The sequence below is a fragment of the Schistocerca piceifrons genome, chromosome 7 (genome assembly GCF_021461385.2).
Source record: "Schistocerca piceifrons isolate TAMUIC-IGC-003096 chromosome 7, iqSchPice1.1, whole genome shotgun sequence".
Classification (NCBI taxonomy): Eukaryota; Metazoa; Arthropoda; class Insecta; order Orthoptera; family Acrididae; genus Schistocerca; species Schistocerca piceifrons.
The window spans coordinates 7,958,532-7,977,112 of NC_060144.1; the positions used below are offsets into that span (position 1 = coordinate 7,958,532).

An 18,581-nucleotide genomic window follows, 5' to 3' on the forward strand; every position below is an offset into this window, starting at 1 on the left:
GCTATGCTGACCTCTCAGCTATAGGGGTGAACATTATATCAGAATATATATTTAAAATTTGTGTCTCACCTAACATGAGGTTTGGTTAGACATTTCCCAATATATCTCTTTCTTCTACCTGCCATTACCTCTGTGCAATCTGTCCTTTTCTAGTCACATGCAAATTGGAACAAAGATTACAAACAGTTAGTTTTTCCCTTTTCTGCCAACGCAGGTAACATTAGAAAATTGTAGGTAGGTGCCCCATTCTGTCTCCAAATCATACTTTTCAGTCCCTCATTAAAAAAGGAAGGAGAGATTATAAATGTCTACACGAATAAGGATTTTATGTCTGTTCAAGTAAAGGAAACTTTAGTGTATTTTTTAAGAAATGGTTTACAAATAACTGACTAATGTCAGTCTTGCTTACAGTTTCAGGTTTTTTAACAACTGCATAAAATATAGTCAGTTTAAAGATATAATCCGAAACAGTTTTGGCAAAACAAATTCTATTTAAAATGTAGAACTTCCTATTGTGTTTCAATAAACACACAGTGGAGCCACTTAAAGTAGAATTTTAGTCAACACAACTAATGGCAATAACAAAAATATTTTGATAAAAAAGCCTTTGTTTTTGACACTTAATAATTTTTTACCATATCCCTGTTACTTCCTTAGAATCAAAAGGTTTGCATAAATAGAAGCTATACACACATAAATATACATATCTTAAAAGTTCAAGATGCAGTGGTAAAAATAATACTTTCTCACATGAATGATGGTTCACAAGCACTCACTACATAAACAAATTTCATACACACCATCTTAAGCTACTGAAATACACTGCACTGTTTGCAATAACTCAGCAATATTAATGATAGTTAGAATTGTGAAACAAAAGCCTTTATAGAACTGTACTCAATGTTTGCCCCTGAACTGAACAATAAATAAATCATCTATGAATACAGGGAAATATATACATTATGGCACTAGATTAAAATGTGTCACAGATATAAATGCACATGAGACAGACTCATGTATTAAAAAGATCTTATTTCTTTGGTATCAAATTTTAGTATGTTGCAGATAGTAACATACATATGTCCCAATTATTTTTTAATAAAACAAATCCATTATGCTTAAAGCATGATTAAATCATAACAAATAGCTTATGTACATAAAGTTGCACTAATGCTGTACCTCATTTCTCAATATATATCTGCAAAAATGGGACATTCCAAGATGACTCAAAATTTTAGAAGAGGTCACTTGGTATTGCAGACAGACTGTCATTTAGCTTTCCACTCTAGCAAAGCTGCAGTAAAGTTAACATACTTAGTGACCAGAAATTAGGTTTTGGCTACTCCAGTAGTGAACTCTCATGAACTCAAAAATCGGATTTTACAGCCACAATCAAACGAATGCTCAATTTGAAATGCTGCAAGTATTTCATACAAATTATGGCTTCAAATAACTATTCTGCTTATCACAGACATAACATAAAATGTAAATTACAACCAGAATCTACCAATGAGTCATTATCAAAAAACTACTTGTCTCTGAGGATGTTTATGGAATGTAATTAGAAATACATAGACCACACTAAATTTGGTTTAGGAATGACTTTCTGATTGAACACAAACAGAAAATAGTTAACTGCTGCAGAGTCAGCATTCATTAACAACAGTTTTTCCCTTATGGAAGTCATCACTGCACACAGGATGATCATTGCACAGCCAAAACAGGCACACATGAAATGTACTTTACGAACACAAGTACAATGGCAGTAGAAAATAAGCTCTTACAAATAAAGGCGATAATACACTGAATACATTAAAACATTAAAAGCAGTTAAATATGGCAGTGGAAGCAAAGAACACAGTTTAATGTCACACAAACTCACATTATAGTGATTCTGTGTTGCAAAGTGTCAGTTAGAATTCTTAATTTCATATTAAGTTAAGATTAGACTACTATACTTAAAAATGAACACCTGGCAAAAACTCTTTTAAAACCTGTTGTTGCCCATTGTTAAAAGAACATTGTCAAGAGCTACCAAAATTTAAGAGAGCTAATAATTAATGCACTGCTCCACATCACCTTGTAAGGAGCACAACAGGTTTTAGTTTGATAACATTTTTAGTATATACAAAATAATGATTCTGTCATCAAATGAAAGCTTAAACCATCTAACTTCTTCATCTCACAGGTGATTTTGCATAGGCATAAATGTATGTTATTTAAAAAGTCAGTCTCCAAAAAAATGGCAGTATGAATATCATGATCTTATCATTCTTTCTAAGTAAAAATAATGATCTTGCCCACTAAGCACACTACTCTACTGCTGTGGGTGCAATAACTCTTGAAAAACTCCATCTTAGTGAAGCTTTGGTATGTTAAACGTGAGTAGACTAACAGTTGTTTGATAATAAATACCAGCTCCTTCAGTTTACTAATACACATTCACTCCTTCCACTTCTGGAATACACACACAACCTTCCTTCATACCTACAAATAGCCATTCTTACACAGATCTATATATACACAACAAAGATCACTTCAGTAACTCATAGCATGAGTCTTGAGCCCCACAATATTTATCTCATCTGTATTTGCTCAGTAATGCAGAAAGTATTTTCCAGCAGTAAGACATATGTTCTACTGTGTCACAGAGGTGGGGTACTACTGGGAGGCTACGATTCTCACTCGCAGAGAGAGAGGTTTCTCCCACACATCATTCTTTAGAACGCCAGTAGGACGGCTGTCAATTTCGAGGTCAAAAATTCCTGGGTGTTTTAGACGTCTTCTGAAATGCAGGGCCCATATTCCATGTTTCTTTACCATTTCAAACAAACCACTCTCATTTCCATGCGAGATGACATACTCAAAATCATTCTGTAAAATAAATAAATAAACAAATAAAGTTATATAAGAATTTTGTATCAGATATGTTAGTAAAGAAATGAAAAATACTGCAACTAACAATTTCATTCATGTATTCAGCCTCTACCCACTTAAAGTTTTCTTATTTCAACATTAAGACCACATATGGAAATTAATTTTTCTGTATGAAAATTAAATACAAAATAATAATCTTTAAGATTCTGACTAGTTCTGAAAATAATGGGGAGCAAAAGTAACAGTTAACTGAATGAACTATTTACCAGTGGGACCAGTCACACATAGTAAAACACGTCTGGCTGATAATGGGGTTTTCCTGCATGGAAAATAAATACTAAACTCAATGTTCACAATTTTTGAGGTTAATAGACATTCAAAGTTAAATAAATTTGTATTACTTCAATTACTAAGCATAATAAAGTACAGTATGGGCAGCAGAACATATAACTACCTCGGAACTGAGATCTGCACAATCAAAGGTGAGATTGCAGACATGAAACAGGTTATAGCATTGTGTCATTGTGACAAATCAGTCGGAAGTAGATCGTACCTCTCTGCTGTAATGTGGAATACAAATCTGGAACTAAATAGAATGTTGCCTACTGTCTTTGTGAAACACACACTTGACCTACAAAAAGGTATATTACTAGTCAATCAAGGAAGGTTGTTTGACTGAAATGAAATTTTGAAAACAGTTAATTGGAGTCAACACACACTGTCACCACCCTCGAAGAATGTAATTAAAACAGTTCATTTCTCTACACCCTTATAATTGTATTATTTTGATATTTAAACCTTACAGTTTTAGAGGATTCCCAGTACCATCCTGTTCAAAGATTTTTACAACCACCTTTGCATTCTACATTTAGTCTGCCTTCACCACCATCCCCTTGTTGTCACAACACGTGGATCCCTCTTGTCCTGGGGTCTGAGCCACCTGCCCTTTCTTTGAAACTTCCCCAACCCATCATTATCCTCCCTGAGGAAGGAACTAACAGTACCAGAAGCTAAAATAATATTGTGTCTGCAATGCCAATATTTCGCCTCCTGCATGTTTCTATTAGACTTCCTTCCTGAGGAAGGAACTAGTTCCGTAACCTAAGCTAGTGCTGAGTGTCTGCTGGCAGTATTAATATTTTGCTCCCTGACTATGTCTAGCAGCAATACTAAATATTCACTGTTTTGCCTCCTGAATAAAAGTACTGGCCATAAATGAAATATCTCTTTTTCCAATAGCATTATTTGAATTATATGTCAACTGGCAGAAGCTACAGTAAACAAAGTGGTGTGGACAATCAGTAACAAACATATTATCGTAATCGTAGAATAGGTTATGATAATTTCACATGCCAGAGATTAATCAATGCTGCAGCAAAAGTGATCAATGGCATTTACACTCTGCTATTATTCATTCTTGGTTGTCTGATGCAAAATGAAGTTTTCATAATTTATTCTAGAGAGTTGTTGTTGTTGTTGTTGTTGTGGTCTTCAGTCCTGAGACTGATTTGATGCAGCTCTCCATGCTACTCTATCCTGTGCAAGCTTCTTCATCTCCCAGTACTTCCTGCAACCTACATCCTTCTGAATCTGCTTGGTGTATTCATCTCTTGGTCTCCCTCTACGATTTTTATCCTCCACGCTGCCCTCCAATACTAAATTGGTGATCCCTTGATGCCTCAGAACATGTCCTACCAACCGATCCCTTCTTCTAGTCAAGTTGTGCCACAAACTTCTCTTCTCCCCAATCCTATTCAACACCACCTCATTAGTTATGTGATCTACCCATCTAATCTTCAGCATTCTTCTGTAGTGCCACATTTCGAAAGCTTCTATTCTCTTCTTGTCCAAACTAGTTATTGTCCATGTTTCACTTCCATACATGGCTACACTCCATACAAATACTTTCAGAAACGACTTCCTGACACTTAAATCTATACTCGATTTTAACAAACTTCTCTTCTTCGGAAACGCTTTCCTTGCAATTGCCCCTCTACATTTTATATCCTCTCTACTTCGACCATCATCAGTTATTTTGCTCCCAAAATAACAAAACTCCTTTACTACTTTAAGTGTCTCATTTCCTAATCTAATACCCTCAGCATCACCTGACTAAATTCGACTACATTCCATTATCCTCGTTTTGCTTTTGTTGATGTTCATCTTATATCCTCCTTTCAAGACACTGTCCATTCCGTTCAACTGCTCTTCGAAGTCCTTTGCTGTCTCTGACAGAATTACAATGTCATCAGCAAACCTCAAAGTTTTTATTTCATCTCCATGGATTTTAATACCTACCCCGAATTTTTCTTTTGTTTCCTTCACTGCTTGTACAATATACAGATTGAAAAACATTGGGGAGAGTCTACAACCCTGTCTCACTCCCTTCCCAACCACTGCTTCCCTTTCGTGCCCCTCAACTCTTATAACTGCCATTTGGTTTCTATACAAATTGTAAATAGCCTTTCGCTCCCTATATTTTACTCCTGCCACCTTCAGAATTTGAAAGAGAGTATTCCAGTCAACATTGTCAAAAGCTTTCTCTAAGTCTACAAATGCTAGAAATGTAGGTTTGCCTTTCCTTAATCTATTTTCTAAGATAACTCATAGGGTCAGTATTGCCTCACGTGTTCCAATATTTCTACGGAATCCAATCTGATCTTCTCCTAGGTCAGCTTCTACTCGTTTTTCCATTCGTCTCTAAAGAATTCGCATTAGTATTTTGCAGCCGTGACTTATTAAACTGATAGTTCGGTAATTTTCACATCTGTCAACACCTGCTTTCTTTGGGATTGGAATTATTATATTCTTCTTGAAGTCTGAGAGTGTTTCACCTGTCTCATACATCTTGCTCACCAGATGGTAGAGTTTTGTGTCAGGACTAGCTCTCCCAAGGCCGTCAGTAGTTCTAATGGAATGTTGTCTACTCCCAGGGCTTCGTTTCGACTCAGGTCTTTCAGTGCTCTGTCAAACTCTTCACGCAGTACCGTATCTCCCATTTCATCTTCATCTACATCCTCTTCCATTTCCATAATATTGTCCTCAAGTACGTCGCCCTTGTATAGACTCTCTATATACTCCTTCCACCTTTCTGCTTTCCCTTCTTTGCTTAGAACTGGGTTTCCATCTGAGCTCTTAATATTCATACAAGTGGTTCTCTTTTCTCCAAAGGTCTTTTTAATTTTCCTGTAGGCAGTATCTATCTTACCCATAGTAAGATAAACCTCTTCATCCTTACATTTATCCCTTAGCCATCCCTGCTTAGCCATTTTGCACTTCCTGTCGATCTCATTTTTGAGATGTTTGTATTCCTTTTTGCCTGTTTCATTTACTGCATTTTTATATTTTCTCCTTTCATCAATTAAATTCAATATTTCTTCTGTTACCCAAGGATTTCTACTAGCCCTCGTCATTTTACCTACTTGATCCTCTGCTGCCTTCACTACTTCATCCCTCAAAGCTACCCATTCTTCTTCTACTGCATTTCTTTCCCCCATTCCTGCCATTTGTTCCCTTACGCTCTCCCTGAAACTCTGTACAACCTCTGGTTTAGTCAGTTTATCCAGGTCTCATCTCCTTAAATTCCCACCTTTTTGCAGTTTCTTCAGTTTTAATCTACAGTTCATAACCAATAGATTGTGGTCAGAGTCCGTATCTGCCCCTGTAAATGTCATACAATTTAAAACCTGGTTCCTAAATCTCTGTCTTGTCATTATACAATCTATCTGAAATCTGTCAGTATCTCCAGGCTTCTTCCATGTATACAACCTTCTTTTATGATTCTTTAACCAAGTGTTAGCTATGATTAAGTTGTGCTCTGTGCAAAATTCTACCAGGCGGCTTCCTCTTTCATTTCTTAGCCAAAATCCATATTCACCTACTACGTTTCCTTCTCTCCCTTTTCCTACTACCGAATTCCAGTCACCCATGACTATTAAATTTTCGTCTCCCTTCACTATCTGAATAATTTCTTTTATTTCGTCATACATTTCTTCAATTTTTCCGTCATCTGCAGAGCTAGTTGGCATATAAACTTGTACTACTGTAGCAGGCGTGGGCTTCGTGTCTATCTTGGCCACAATAATGCGTTCACTATGCTGTTTGTAGTAGCTTACTCGCATTCCTATTTTTTTATTTATTATTAAACCTACTCCTGCATTACCCCTATTTGATTTTGTATTTATAACCCTGTATTCGCCTGACCAAAAGTCTTGTTCCTCCTGCCACCGAACTTCACTAATTCCCACTATATCTAACTTTAACCTATCCATTTCCCTTTTTAAATTTTCTAACCTACCTACCCGATTAAGGGATCTGACATTCCACGCTCCGATCCGTAGAACGCCAGTTCTCTTTCTCCTGATAACGACGTCCTCTTGAGTAGACCCCACCTGGAGATCCGAATGGGGGACTATTTTACCTCCAGAATATTTTACCCAAGAGGACGGCATCATCATTAACCATACAGTAAAGCTGCATGCCCTCGGGAAAAATTACGGCTGTAGTTTCCCCTTGCTTTCAATCGTTCGCAGTACCAGCACAGCAAGGCTGTTTTGGTTAGTGTTACAAGGCCAGATCAGTCAATCATCCAGACTGTTGCCCCTGCAACTACTGAAAAGGCTGCTGCTCCCCTTCAGGAACCATGCGTTTGTCTGGCCTCTCAACAGATACCCCTCCGTTGTGGTTGCACCTACGGTACGGCTATCTGTATCGCTGAGGCACGCAAGCATCCCCCCCAACAACAAGGTCCATGGTTCATGGGGGTGGGGGGTCTAGAGAGTATAAAGAAAATAAACTACTACCTCGTACAGGGTGAGACAATTTAAAGTACTTTTGGGTTTTTCGAGTTATAATTTCATCATTGGTCATCTCTTTTACAAGATTCAATAATTATTGGTGATTCAGGGTTAAACATTACAGAATCTGACTTCAGAGATGATATTGAATATCACCCTAGCTAATTAAAATGTAACATGTGAGCTTGCCATGGGCTGTACAATGAAGAGATTCTGATTACCAATAAGGCAAAGACTGATTAGTAAACTTCCAATTAAGTTCAGTTACAGTTTACTTACTTTATTGAAGGGACTGCTGACAATTATTTATTGAGTCATAAAGGATATCCCAGGGAAAGGTTATAGTAGCTATTACTATGCAGATTAAATTGGCTACTAGGCTATACAATTGTTACCAAGATTAACATTACTTACAAGGGAACCTACCCATCACACTCCCTCAGATTTAGTTATAAGTTGGCACAGTGGATAGGCCTTGAAAAACTGAACACAGCTCAGTCGAGAAAACAGGAAGAAGTTGTGCGAAACTATGAAAAAAAAAAAAAAAAAAAAAAAAGCAAAATATACAAACTGAGTAGTCCATTCTTAAATGAACTGGTTGAAACCTGAAACTGACCGTGCGAGGTGGCGTAATGTTTAGCACACTGGACTTGCATTCGGGAGGACGATGGTTCAATCCCACGTCCGGCCATCCTGACTTAGGTTTTCCGGCCACCCTGGTTTAGGTTTTCCATGATTTCCCTAAATCGCTTCAGGCAAATGCTGAGATGGTTCCTTTGAAAGAGCACGGCCAACTTCCTCCCCTAATCCAATGAGACCGATGACCTCGCTGCTTGCTCTCTTCCACGAAATCAACCAAAACCCAACACTGAAACTGATAACTAGGGACCAGAAAAATTCGAATTTCTGATAAATGCAAAATAGAAGTGAATACTGCGTCAAAATGTGAAAACAGAAAATTACTTAATAGACACTATTTCATAGGGAATTGTATACGTACGAACTATTTTATCAGCGATCGTTTTATATAGCTTTATTTTCTGCATATAAATATCGAAAATGTAACCAATTTTCAGTTACTGGCATTGAATATCATGTGGCAAATGCACGTAAGAATCTGTTTGCAAAATAAAATGTGTACGAATGCAATGATGTACCACTGCACACAATGATCTGGCACCATGCCAACTGTGGATGGTTGAATGGTCTATTTTAGAAACACGCCATGTAATACAATGAAGTAGTACTCATCTGTGGGAATCCAGCATTTTAGACAACGAAATGGATACATTTGTTTGTTACTCAGAGCTCAAAAGATGGTAAAATGCGAAAACTTTTAACAAGGAAAATTAAGGGATGGATGTTTTGAACTGTGGTTGCATCGAATAACGCTAAAGGTCGGGCCTGATCTATGTTGTTAACAATGCTCTGTTAACCTCAACAAGCAAGAAATTGTGCAGTAGCCATCCCCGTATCCCTGTGTTGTGTGTTGCTTGTGGTTTTCTTTTCTTATTTTGAAAAAAGTGAAGTGATCAACCCTGGTTTATCATGGATTTCGATTACCACCCTTTCAACACCAGAAGAGATCAGCGAACCCTGTAACAATGTGTCAGTCCTGCTGTAGGCTGCTGCCCAGCTAAAGGGAGGTGGGGCTTGTTTCCCTGCACCTCTCCTCTCCCATCTGGAGGTCAAAATTCTAGTTTGTTTACACTCGCGGCTGTCTGCCACTACAGCCAATAGTGCCTGCACTCTCCACTATAATAGCTGGAAAATGAAATCTGTAATTTTTTTTGACTGTGCTGAAATCTTTCCTCTAATGTAAAAATGTTAAATATCCTGTCAGGTTAATTTGTTGTGTTGTTAAGCATGGGTCACACAGCTATGAATGCCCACGAAAGGTTGAAATTAATAGTCTGCAGATTTTGTAATCATTGAATTGGGCGGGAAAAGACAAGTCACGTCCAGAAACACCTTAATTCAGCAACACATTCAGTTCACTGGTGAGAAAATGCAAATGCTTTTCAACAGAACAATCATTCTTGAAAGCTTAAATATTGCCAAACCAAGAAAACAAAGACCACCTCGAAACAGAAAGGTGTTGAAGTTTTTGCAAAAGCAAACGATCCAGTCAAAAAGCTCCCAATCGGCACTTTTTTTAACAGTCAGTTTCAAAGAACTAAGGATTTGCTCATCTTCACTCATGAAGTGTGATAACCTTTTATATTAGTGCATCTAATTATTTACAGACACAAAAAATAGATGCGAATATTGCCGAAAACAGATGTGAATATTGACACAAATAGACGCGAATTTTGCCAAAAATAGATGCTACATTTTCCAGTCCCTACTGATTAGAGTGACATTTTTTGGGGGAAATTTAAGTGTATTCGGAAGGATAGGCTAATGGGAAATAGAGATGATGTATCTGCTGCAGTAGACAAGAAACTCAAATTCACCAAGAAAGAAACTGAAGTCTCATTTTAAACTGTCTGGACAAGAATCAGTACCAAGGGTGGCCATAACGTGATAATTGGATTCTTCTATCGCCCACCAGGCTCATCTCCTGAGGTAACCAAAAACTTGAGAGAAAACCTAAGTTCGTTTGTATGTAAGTTCCCAATCATAATGTAATCATTGGTGGGGACTTTAATCATCCAACAATCAATTGGGAAAATTACAGTTTTGTTAGGGGTAGGGGTGATAAAGACATCCTGTGAAACATTACTAAATTCATTCTCTGAAAACTACCTAGGACAGAGAGTTTGGACCCCCACTCATGATGGAAATATATTGGATCTAATAGCAACAAATAGACCTTACTGCTTTGAGAATGTCCACATTGGTTTGAGGATGTCCACATCGAAAAGGGTATCAGCGATCACGATGCAGTTGTGCAACAATGATTACTGAAGTACAAAGGGAAACTAAGACAAGCAGAAAGGTGTATCTGTTCACTAAACTAGATAAAAGTCAGTAATGTCAAATCTCAATGAGGAACTTGAAACTTCCAGCACGGGGCAGGAGCACATAGAGGAACTATGGCTCAAGTTTAAAAGAATAGTTGACCATGCACTGGATCAATATATACCCAGTAGAACAGTATCATAATGGCTGTAAAGAAATTTCTAAATAGGTGCAAAACAAAGAGTAGGGATATAGACAGAGAGATGCTGAATGAAACGCATTTGGTTGTCAAGACAGTAATGCATGAAGTCTTCAATGGCTACCATAATAGAATATTGTCAAATGATCTTTCACAAAACCCAAAGAAATTGTAGTCATATGTAAAGGCTGTTAGTGGCACCAAAGTTAATGTTCAGTCCCTAACAAATGAGACAGGAACTGAAATTGAGGGTAGCACAGCAAAAACTGAAATGCTTAACACTGTTTTCAAATGGTCCTTTACAAAGTAAAATCCAGGAGAATTGCCCCAATTTAATCCCCATACCACTGAAAAGATGACTGAAATGAGTATTAGTGTCAGTGGTGTTGAGAAACAGTTGAAATCATTAAAACTGAACATACTCCAGGGTCCGATGAAATCCCTATCAGATACTATACTGAATTTGCAGCTGAGTTAGCTCCTCTTTTAACTATCATCTATTGTAGATCCCTTGAACAAAAAACTGTGCCAAATGGTTGGGAAAAATCACCTGAAGGCTAATAGAAGAGATCCACAAAACTACTGTCCAATATCTTTGACATTGATTTGTTGCAGAGTTTTGGAACATGTTCCGAGCTCAAACATACTGAAGTATTTTGAACAGAATGATCTCCTTCAGGCAAATCGGCATGGTTTCTGAAAACATGAAATCCTACTCGCACTTTTCTCAAAGGACATACTAAAAGCTTTGGATCAAGGCAGTCAAGTAGCTGCATGATATCTTGATTTCCAAAAAGCATTTGACACAGTAACACACCTATGCTTATTGTAAAAAATTTGATCATATGATGTATCAAGTGAAATTTATGACTGGACTGGGGATTTTTTTTATAGGGAGGACATAGCATGTTATCTTGGATGGAGAGTCATTATAAGATGTAGAAGTAATTTTGGATGTGCCCCACGGAAATATGTTAGAACCCTTGCTGTTCTTGTTGTACATTAATGCCTTGTAGACAGTATTAATAGTAACCTCACACTTTTTGAAGATGATGCACTTATCTATAATGAAGTACTTTCTGAGAGAAAGCTACATAAATATTCAGTCAGATCTTAATACAATTTCAAAGTGCTACAGAAATTGGAAAATTGCTTCAAATGATCAGAAATGTAAAACTGTGCACTTCACAAAATGAAAAATGCTAGTACACTCTAATATCAGTGAGACAAAGCTGGAATCATAGTGAAATATTTGTGGTCTGAATGGGATTTGATCACGTGCTCTCTGGATCATGAAGTGCGTGCTTTGCCACTAGACCATTTTTGTTTTAGAATAAAAAAGCAAAAAAGAATATGACCATCAGACCTTACGTGCATAGTGGAAATGCTAGCTGTGTCACCTCTTGAGATGATGATCGATGTCGGTAATCAGTGTTCTGTTTATAAATTTCCCCTCAATGGTAATGAGAAGCCAGGGAAAAATTTCAGCCAACATAAGAGGAAAATTTTGAAGCAGTGCTAAGGTAAGGTGGAGATGTAATTCCGTCAAAAGAGCACGATCTCCATGCGTGCCACACTCCCATACAAATTGAGACACTTACATTCTTCCTTCTCTGCACCGTTTTGCATACTCCTTCAAGAACAGTGCTCTCACCATGCAAAATAATCCTCACTGAATAGCAAAGTTTCACACTGTGGCTCTAACAAGATAGAATTATATCCTGTATGCTGAATATTAGCTCCAAAAACTAATAACACAGCATTTATAGGCAATGTTCGCTACCTCATGTTCTCTTCTGTTCCCTCTAATATAAATGATTCTACCGACATAGAAGCAAATTTCCTGCAATTGCTCATTCGCACATGTTCACTTCCATTTGCTCCATTGTAAACCAGTTGTCTGTGAACTCTGAATAATTCCACTATGTGGCACTGCGCGAGTGATTCATTAAGTTGCGCACTAGGCAGGCAGGACTGTAAAAACCGCTGTTACAGGTTGTTCTTTGTGCAGCAAAAATGTGTAACTTCAACATTTTTTACAAAAAATGGGCACTGCCTCTTAGCAGCTAAAATTTTGGCAGTGCGTTTCTTTTGTTGTCTTCTTCCTGTGTAAAAATTACAGGGTAGGTTTCAAATTGTCTTATTGGACCATTCCTTTGTAAGATGAAAATGGACTAACTCTCTGCTTCAACAGTAGAACTGTACATATTTTATACTAGGTTTCAGATTTCAGCTGATATGCTCTGACAAAGTTTCGTAACTTACACAGATGATTTGAAGTAAGAATAAATTTTATGATTGTGGGTAATAATTACCTTCACCGCTGGCTGCAGTTTTAAAATTCTCATTCTATGCTTAGTCTGAGAAAGACTTATCTTTAGAACTAACTGCTGCTCTTCATGATGATGCCGTACTTTCCTTCTTTTGTAAAGGCTTCTCTTCTGCAGCTATTAAAATGAAAGACATGAGCATTAATACTGACATAAATGTTACTTCTCTTTGTGAGTATGAATATGAAATTATGTAATGATAATTTGAAATTTCTAGTCACTCTTACAGACTAAAAATATCTCTGATTTCACATTGAATTTAGAACAAAGAATATTAACAATATTAGACATAAGAGAGCACCTTATGTTTACAAAGCGCTCAGATAGCAACAACAGCAGCAATGGGAAAAAATGCAAAATATGAAAAAAGGAAATATTTGAATCTCTATTTTTCAGAATTACATAGCTTTTATTCTTTACAAGAAAGCAAAAGATTAGAAAAAGGGAAGAGTAAGATGTACATGTCTTGAACAGATAAAAAACATTCTTCAAAAACCTAGTGGTGCAGAGGAGTGTCTCCTGGGCTACTTATTGAAAAAAACTGCAAATAATACTATTTTTTGGCTATTGCTGCATTTAAGCAGTATCCTCACAGCTCTGACTAGAGCACTGCAAGTGTGTGCAAGAGAGAATACAAATACATTTCACATATTTTGGCAGCCACTACCAAAGATTACCGATGCTACTTCGCCTAATAACAACCAAGGGAGCACCTGCTGTGCCATCTGCATGGCCATGTACAAGTTTGAACTTGGCCATATAGATGCCATGCCCTTGCATTCACTGGCACAGAGACTGTGAATCATTCATGGTCACGTGGACGTCATGCATTTGTACTGATTTACATACATGCTGTGCATGCAGTGTGCGTACACACTATGCACTTTACTTACCACCAGAGCTGGGCAAAATTTATTCAAATGACGAACAATGAATGGAGACAAAAATTATTATATGCTATTTGTGAATATATTATTCTCATGTGTTAACAAAAAGTGTTCCAAACAGTACATAAATCTGAAATCCAATGACATTTATTTCTCCAATATTTGATATTTATTACACAAATGTATTTTTTGTTGCTTTTAAATTAGTTTCAAGAAAAACACTTTCTGTCAAACATCTTATCAGAAACTTGATGGAATCGAAAATCCAGGTAGGAATATCAACAATATCATGAGAAGGATAGAAAGAAACAAATCTGCAGCACAACTATGGGCACACACATGGTACCCTGCTATGCCATCCTGTTTATAAGTGATCTACTGGAAACCTTCCTAGCCTCCCAAAATCCCAAACCCCTGGTCTACTTCAGGTTCATTCATAATATCTTCATGATGGACATAGGGCCAGGATATCTTCTCCTCATTTCCTCACACCCTCAACACCTCTCCCATCTGCTTCTGTCAAGCCAACGTGGCAGCCTCCTAGATGCTGATATCCTTCCCTCTGATGGCTCCACCCACACCTCTGTCCACAGAAACCTGTCAAACAGTACTTGCATTTTGACAGCAGTTATCCTACCCCACCAAAAAATTCCTCCCCTACAGCCCGGCCACCTGCAGACAGCACAGCTGCAGTGACGATAACTTCCTTGCCCAGTATGCTGAAGGTCTCACAAAGCCCTTCACAGACCTAGTCCATAAACTGATTTCCCATACTATATGCCTTCAAGGATCACATCCCTGTGGAACACCCAGATACAAGAACTGCCCAATCCACCCAGCCAGCACTTCATATTTTAGTCCTGTCACAGGCTTATTCTACCCCATCACACACCAGGATAGTCTGTGAAAGCAGCCATGTCATATAAAACGTTTGCTACAATCACTGGACACATTTTTTTATTGCTACGACTACCAACCAGCTGTTCACCAGCATGAATGGCCACAGCCAAACTGTGGCCAAGAGCAAAATGGACCACACTGTGGCACAACATGCAGCTGAAAACAACGTCCTTAATTTCAATGGCTGCTTCACAACTCAGGCCATCTGAATCCTTCCCTCCACAAACAGATTTTCTGAACTACACAGATGAGATTTACCCTTGCAACACATTTTCCACGCCTGAAAGTATCTCACCCTCAACTTGGGTAAGGTACTGTTCCCACACCCTCCACCCAACAGTTTATACCCTGTTTGTACTACAGCTCCTGCCAATTCGTGTCCCCTCACCCTCATTATGTGATGCTCTCTGCCAGTCTACCCACATATCTTTTTCCTCTTCTCTGTCTGTCTTCTTTTCCGCTCCCCATTAACCCCTCCCCCTCACTCCCCCACAGCCTCCCAAAGCTGCTCCAGACAGCCTGGTCCAGCTACCATCTAGTCCCTTGCACACTCTGCTAGGCAATGCTGACTCCTATCTGACTCACCTGTACTCTGCTATCCCTCCACCCTCCTTGCCACAATCCAGACTACTGCTTGCATTCTACATGACACCATTGCATTCTGGCCAGAGGGGCCAGAGATAGCAGCCATGTGTGCGTGACATGTGTTTGCTTGTGTGAATGTGTCTGTGCTTTCTTTTGTGAAGAAGGCTCTTGCTGAAAACTAAATGAGTAACAGTTTTCTGTTGTGTCTTGCTGAAACTCAATGTGTCATCCAAATGATGAGCAGCAATCTATCCTTTTCCTAATGTTGTTGTTGTTGTGGTCTTCAGTCCTGAGACTGGTTTGATACAGCTCTCCATGCTACTCTATCCTGTGCAAGCTTTTTCATCTCCCAGTACCTACTGCAACCTACATCCTTCTGAATCTGCTTAGTGTATTCATCTCTTGGTCTCCCTCTACGATTTTTTACCCTCCACGCTGCCCTCCAATACTAAATTGGTGATCCCTTGATGCCTCAGAACATGTCCTACCAACCGATCCCTTCTTCTGGTCAAGTTGTGCCACAAACTTCTCTTCTCCCCAATCCTATTCAATACTTCCTCATTAGTTATGTGATCTACCCATCTAATCTTCAGCATTCTTCTGTAGCACCACATTTCGAAAGCTTCTATTCTCTTCTTGTCCAAACTATTTATCGTCCATGTTTCACTTCCATACATGGCTACACTCCATACGAATACTTTCAGAAATGACTTCCTGACACTTAAATCAATACTGGATGTTAACAAATTTCTCTTCTTCAGAAACGCTTTCCTTGCCATTGCCAGCCTACATTTTATATCCTCTCTACTTCGACCATCATCAGTTATTTTGCTCCCCAAATAGCAAAACTCCTTTACTACTTTAAGTGCCTCATTTCCTAATCTAATTCCCTCAGCATCCTAATATCACTCATCAAAAACCTTATATAATTTTCAAAAGTTTGCATTTCTAACATTATAGAAAATACATGCATGGTGGATATTGGTGCATTTCTCTCCTGAATTCATCTTTATTTCATGATAACAATAAATGACTTTCAGCTCACAATATTCTTCAGCAAAAATTGAGAATACGTCAACTCTGCTGTAGTTTTTCACAAATAATTTATTTTGATTCCATTTTAGCTTCATTTACCAAATCACATTCAAAGGAAGTTTTTTTTTTGTCTTAACATCATTCATAACTCGCGGTCTGATTTCTTTGACATTCATTTGACAACTATATGTCTGTAGCTTGACATACACATCACTTGGTCGTGGACAGTAGTAAAGATGAACTAATTGTTTTTAAACTGTGGGTAAGACATTGTTGCTATAATTGCTGTTGGTGCAGAACGGTGAATAACGTCTTTCAATTATCTCTAGACACTTTTTTGAATCTCAAAGCTCTACGCAGCAGGATAAACACATGTTGGATTGAAAAATTACTCCATATTCTTATCCTTAAACACTTCTGGATCACTTTGGATGTCCAGTAGAATTCCACAAATGCTTAGGAGTTTTAGAGATTTAAAGTCTACTGATGTTGGTTACTAGTAACTGAGTTCTAAGTTTGTCTAAGCACTACATAATTATGTCAATAAGATGTCCATGTCCAATAGTGTAAGCAATCATGGAATAATGGAGAAAAGTGCTGCAGATTAAGAGCTTCTGTTGGCTGCATTCTCATTTTTGGCTACTTATGTATAGAGTACTTCCACATACAGGCAGGGGAGAGGGGGCGGGGGAGGGGGGGTTGGAAGTAAAACTGTGCTCAACCCTAAGGTAGGTTTGCACACTGCAGTGCTTTCCTATGCATTGTGGTATGCCCTTACTTCCTGTCACTTCTCAAATGATTTACACAGCCAGTTAGAAAGGGATCTAGAGTTCAACATGTATCTTAAAACACGGTGCTGCTTGACTTGGCATTATTTTCATTGTCAGGGTTGAAAGAAGTGACGAGTAACAAGAAAAAACAGTAGAATCGGTGGGGGACTGAATGCAAAATCTTTTTTTCTTTTCCCCCTTCTTTTTCTCTATTTCTACATCATCTTTCTCCTTCAGGACAATTAGTTCTGTGCACAAAGTCTTTTCAACATCTATTGATGAAAATTTCACTCAAATGGTTCAAATGGCTCTGAGCACTATGGGACTTAACTTCTGAGGTCATCAGTCCCCTAGAACTTAGAACTACTTAAACCTAACTAACCTAAGGACATCACACACATCCATGCCCGAGGCAGGATTCGAACCTGCGACTGCAGCGGTTGCACAGCTCCAGACTGTAGCACCTAGAACCGCTCAGCCACTTCGGCCGGCCAATTTCACTCAATTTTTTATTACAGATGGTGGCAAGCCCCTGAAAGAAGGCACTGAGCTACGACTTCGGCAGTTATTTAGAGCTTAACCTACTGAGCCACTGAAGCACATTTATGTGTAGTCCATTAATAAGTTATTTATCAAACAGAAACTGCACAGAGCCAAGAGAATTAACATTATTCACAGAATTTGGTACAGGAAGTAAACAAAGAAAACACAGTGGCATTCTGTGTTACTTGTTGAGTTACAAATAATTTATTCATAAATAAATTTGTTTGAATGACCTACTTATTCAAATAATTATCCAGATATAATTTATCTGGGAAATGTCCATCTCTGCTTACCACTAGAACTTGCACTCCTTTCCTCTTTCTGTTTACAGCAGTTAATATTACCAACAGTAATGAGTCCTGCAAGTTCATTTGCTTGATTTACATGCAAGAGCCTATATTGTAGCTGGAATGAAGTTTCTTTTTGTTAATTATAAACAAAGTTGACAATTATGATCTACTGTCATGCTCCTCAACACGAATCTTTTTCCTTTGTTGTGTGCAAAATATGGCTCAATGTCAGTTCGTTTTTAGCAGCAGACAGAATGTGTGCATTATTTCACCAGAAATTCTTTCATGGAAATTTACATTTGCACAGATAATCAATGCAATGTACTACTGTACTATCACTTCAATTTTTGTTATAACATCGTACTCAATCACTTCTGGTGATTCACAGGTTTACAGCATACCCATTGAAATAATGGAAATTCAGCAGCTAAAAAGAAATTATAATTCAAAATGCGTTCCAACATT

General features: G+C 38.0%; 1 protein-coding gene across 1 annotated transcript in view; it reads right to left on the reverse strand.

Moving 5' to 3' along the window:
* Window positions 1–360: 360 nt before the first annotated feature.
* LOC124805008 (fibrillin-2-like) overlaps window positions 361–18,581 on the reverse strand; it is a 425,338-nt gene continuing 407,117 nt past the window's right edge. The window contains exons 51-52 of the mRNA XM_047265408.1: window positions 13,092–13,223; window positions 361–2,874 (exon numbers count right to left, since the gene is read on the reverse strand). Coding sequence (XP_047121364.1) covers window positions 2,662–2,874; window positions 13,092–13,223 — 345 coding nt within the window. The 3' untranslated portion in view covers window positions 361–2,661. The remainder of the gene's footprint in view (window positions 2,875–13,091; window positions 13,224–18,581) is intronic.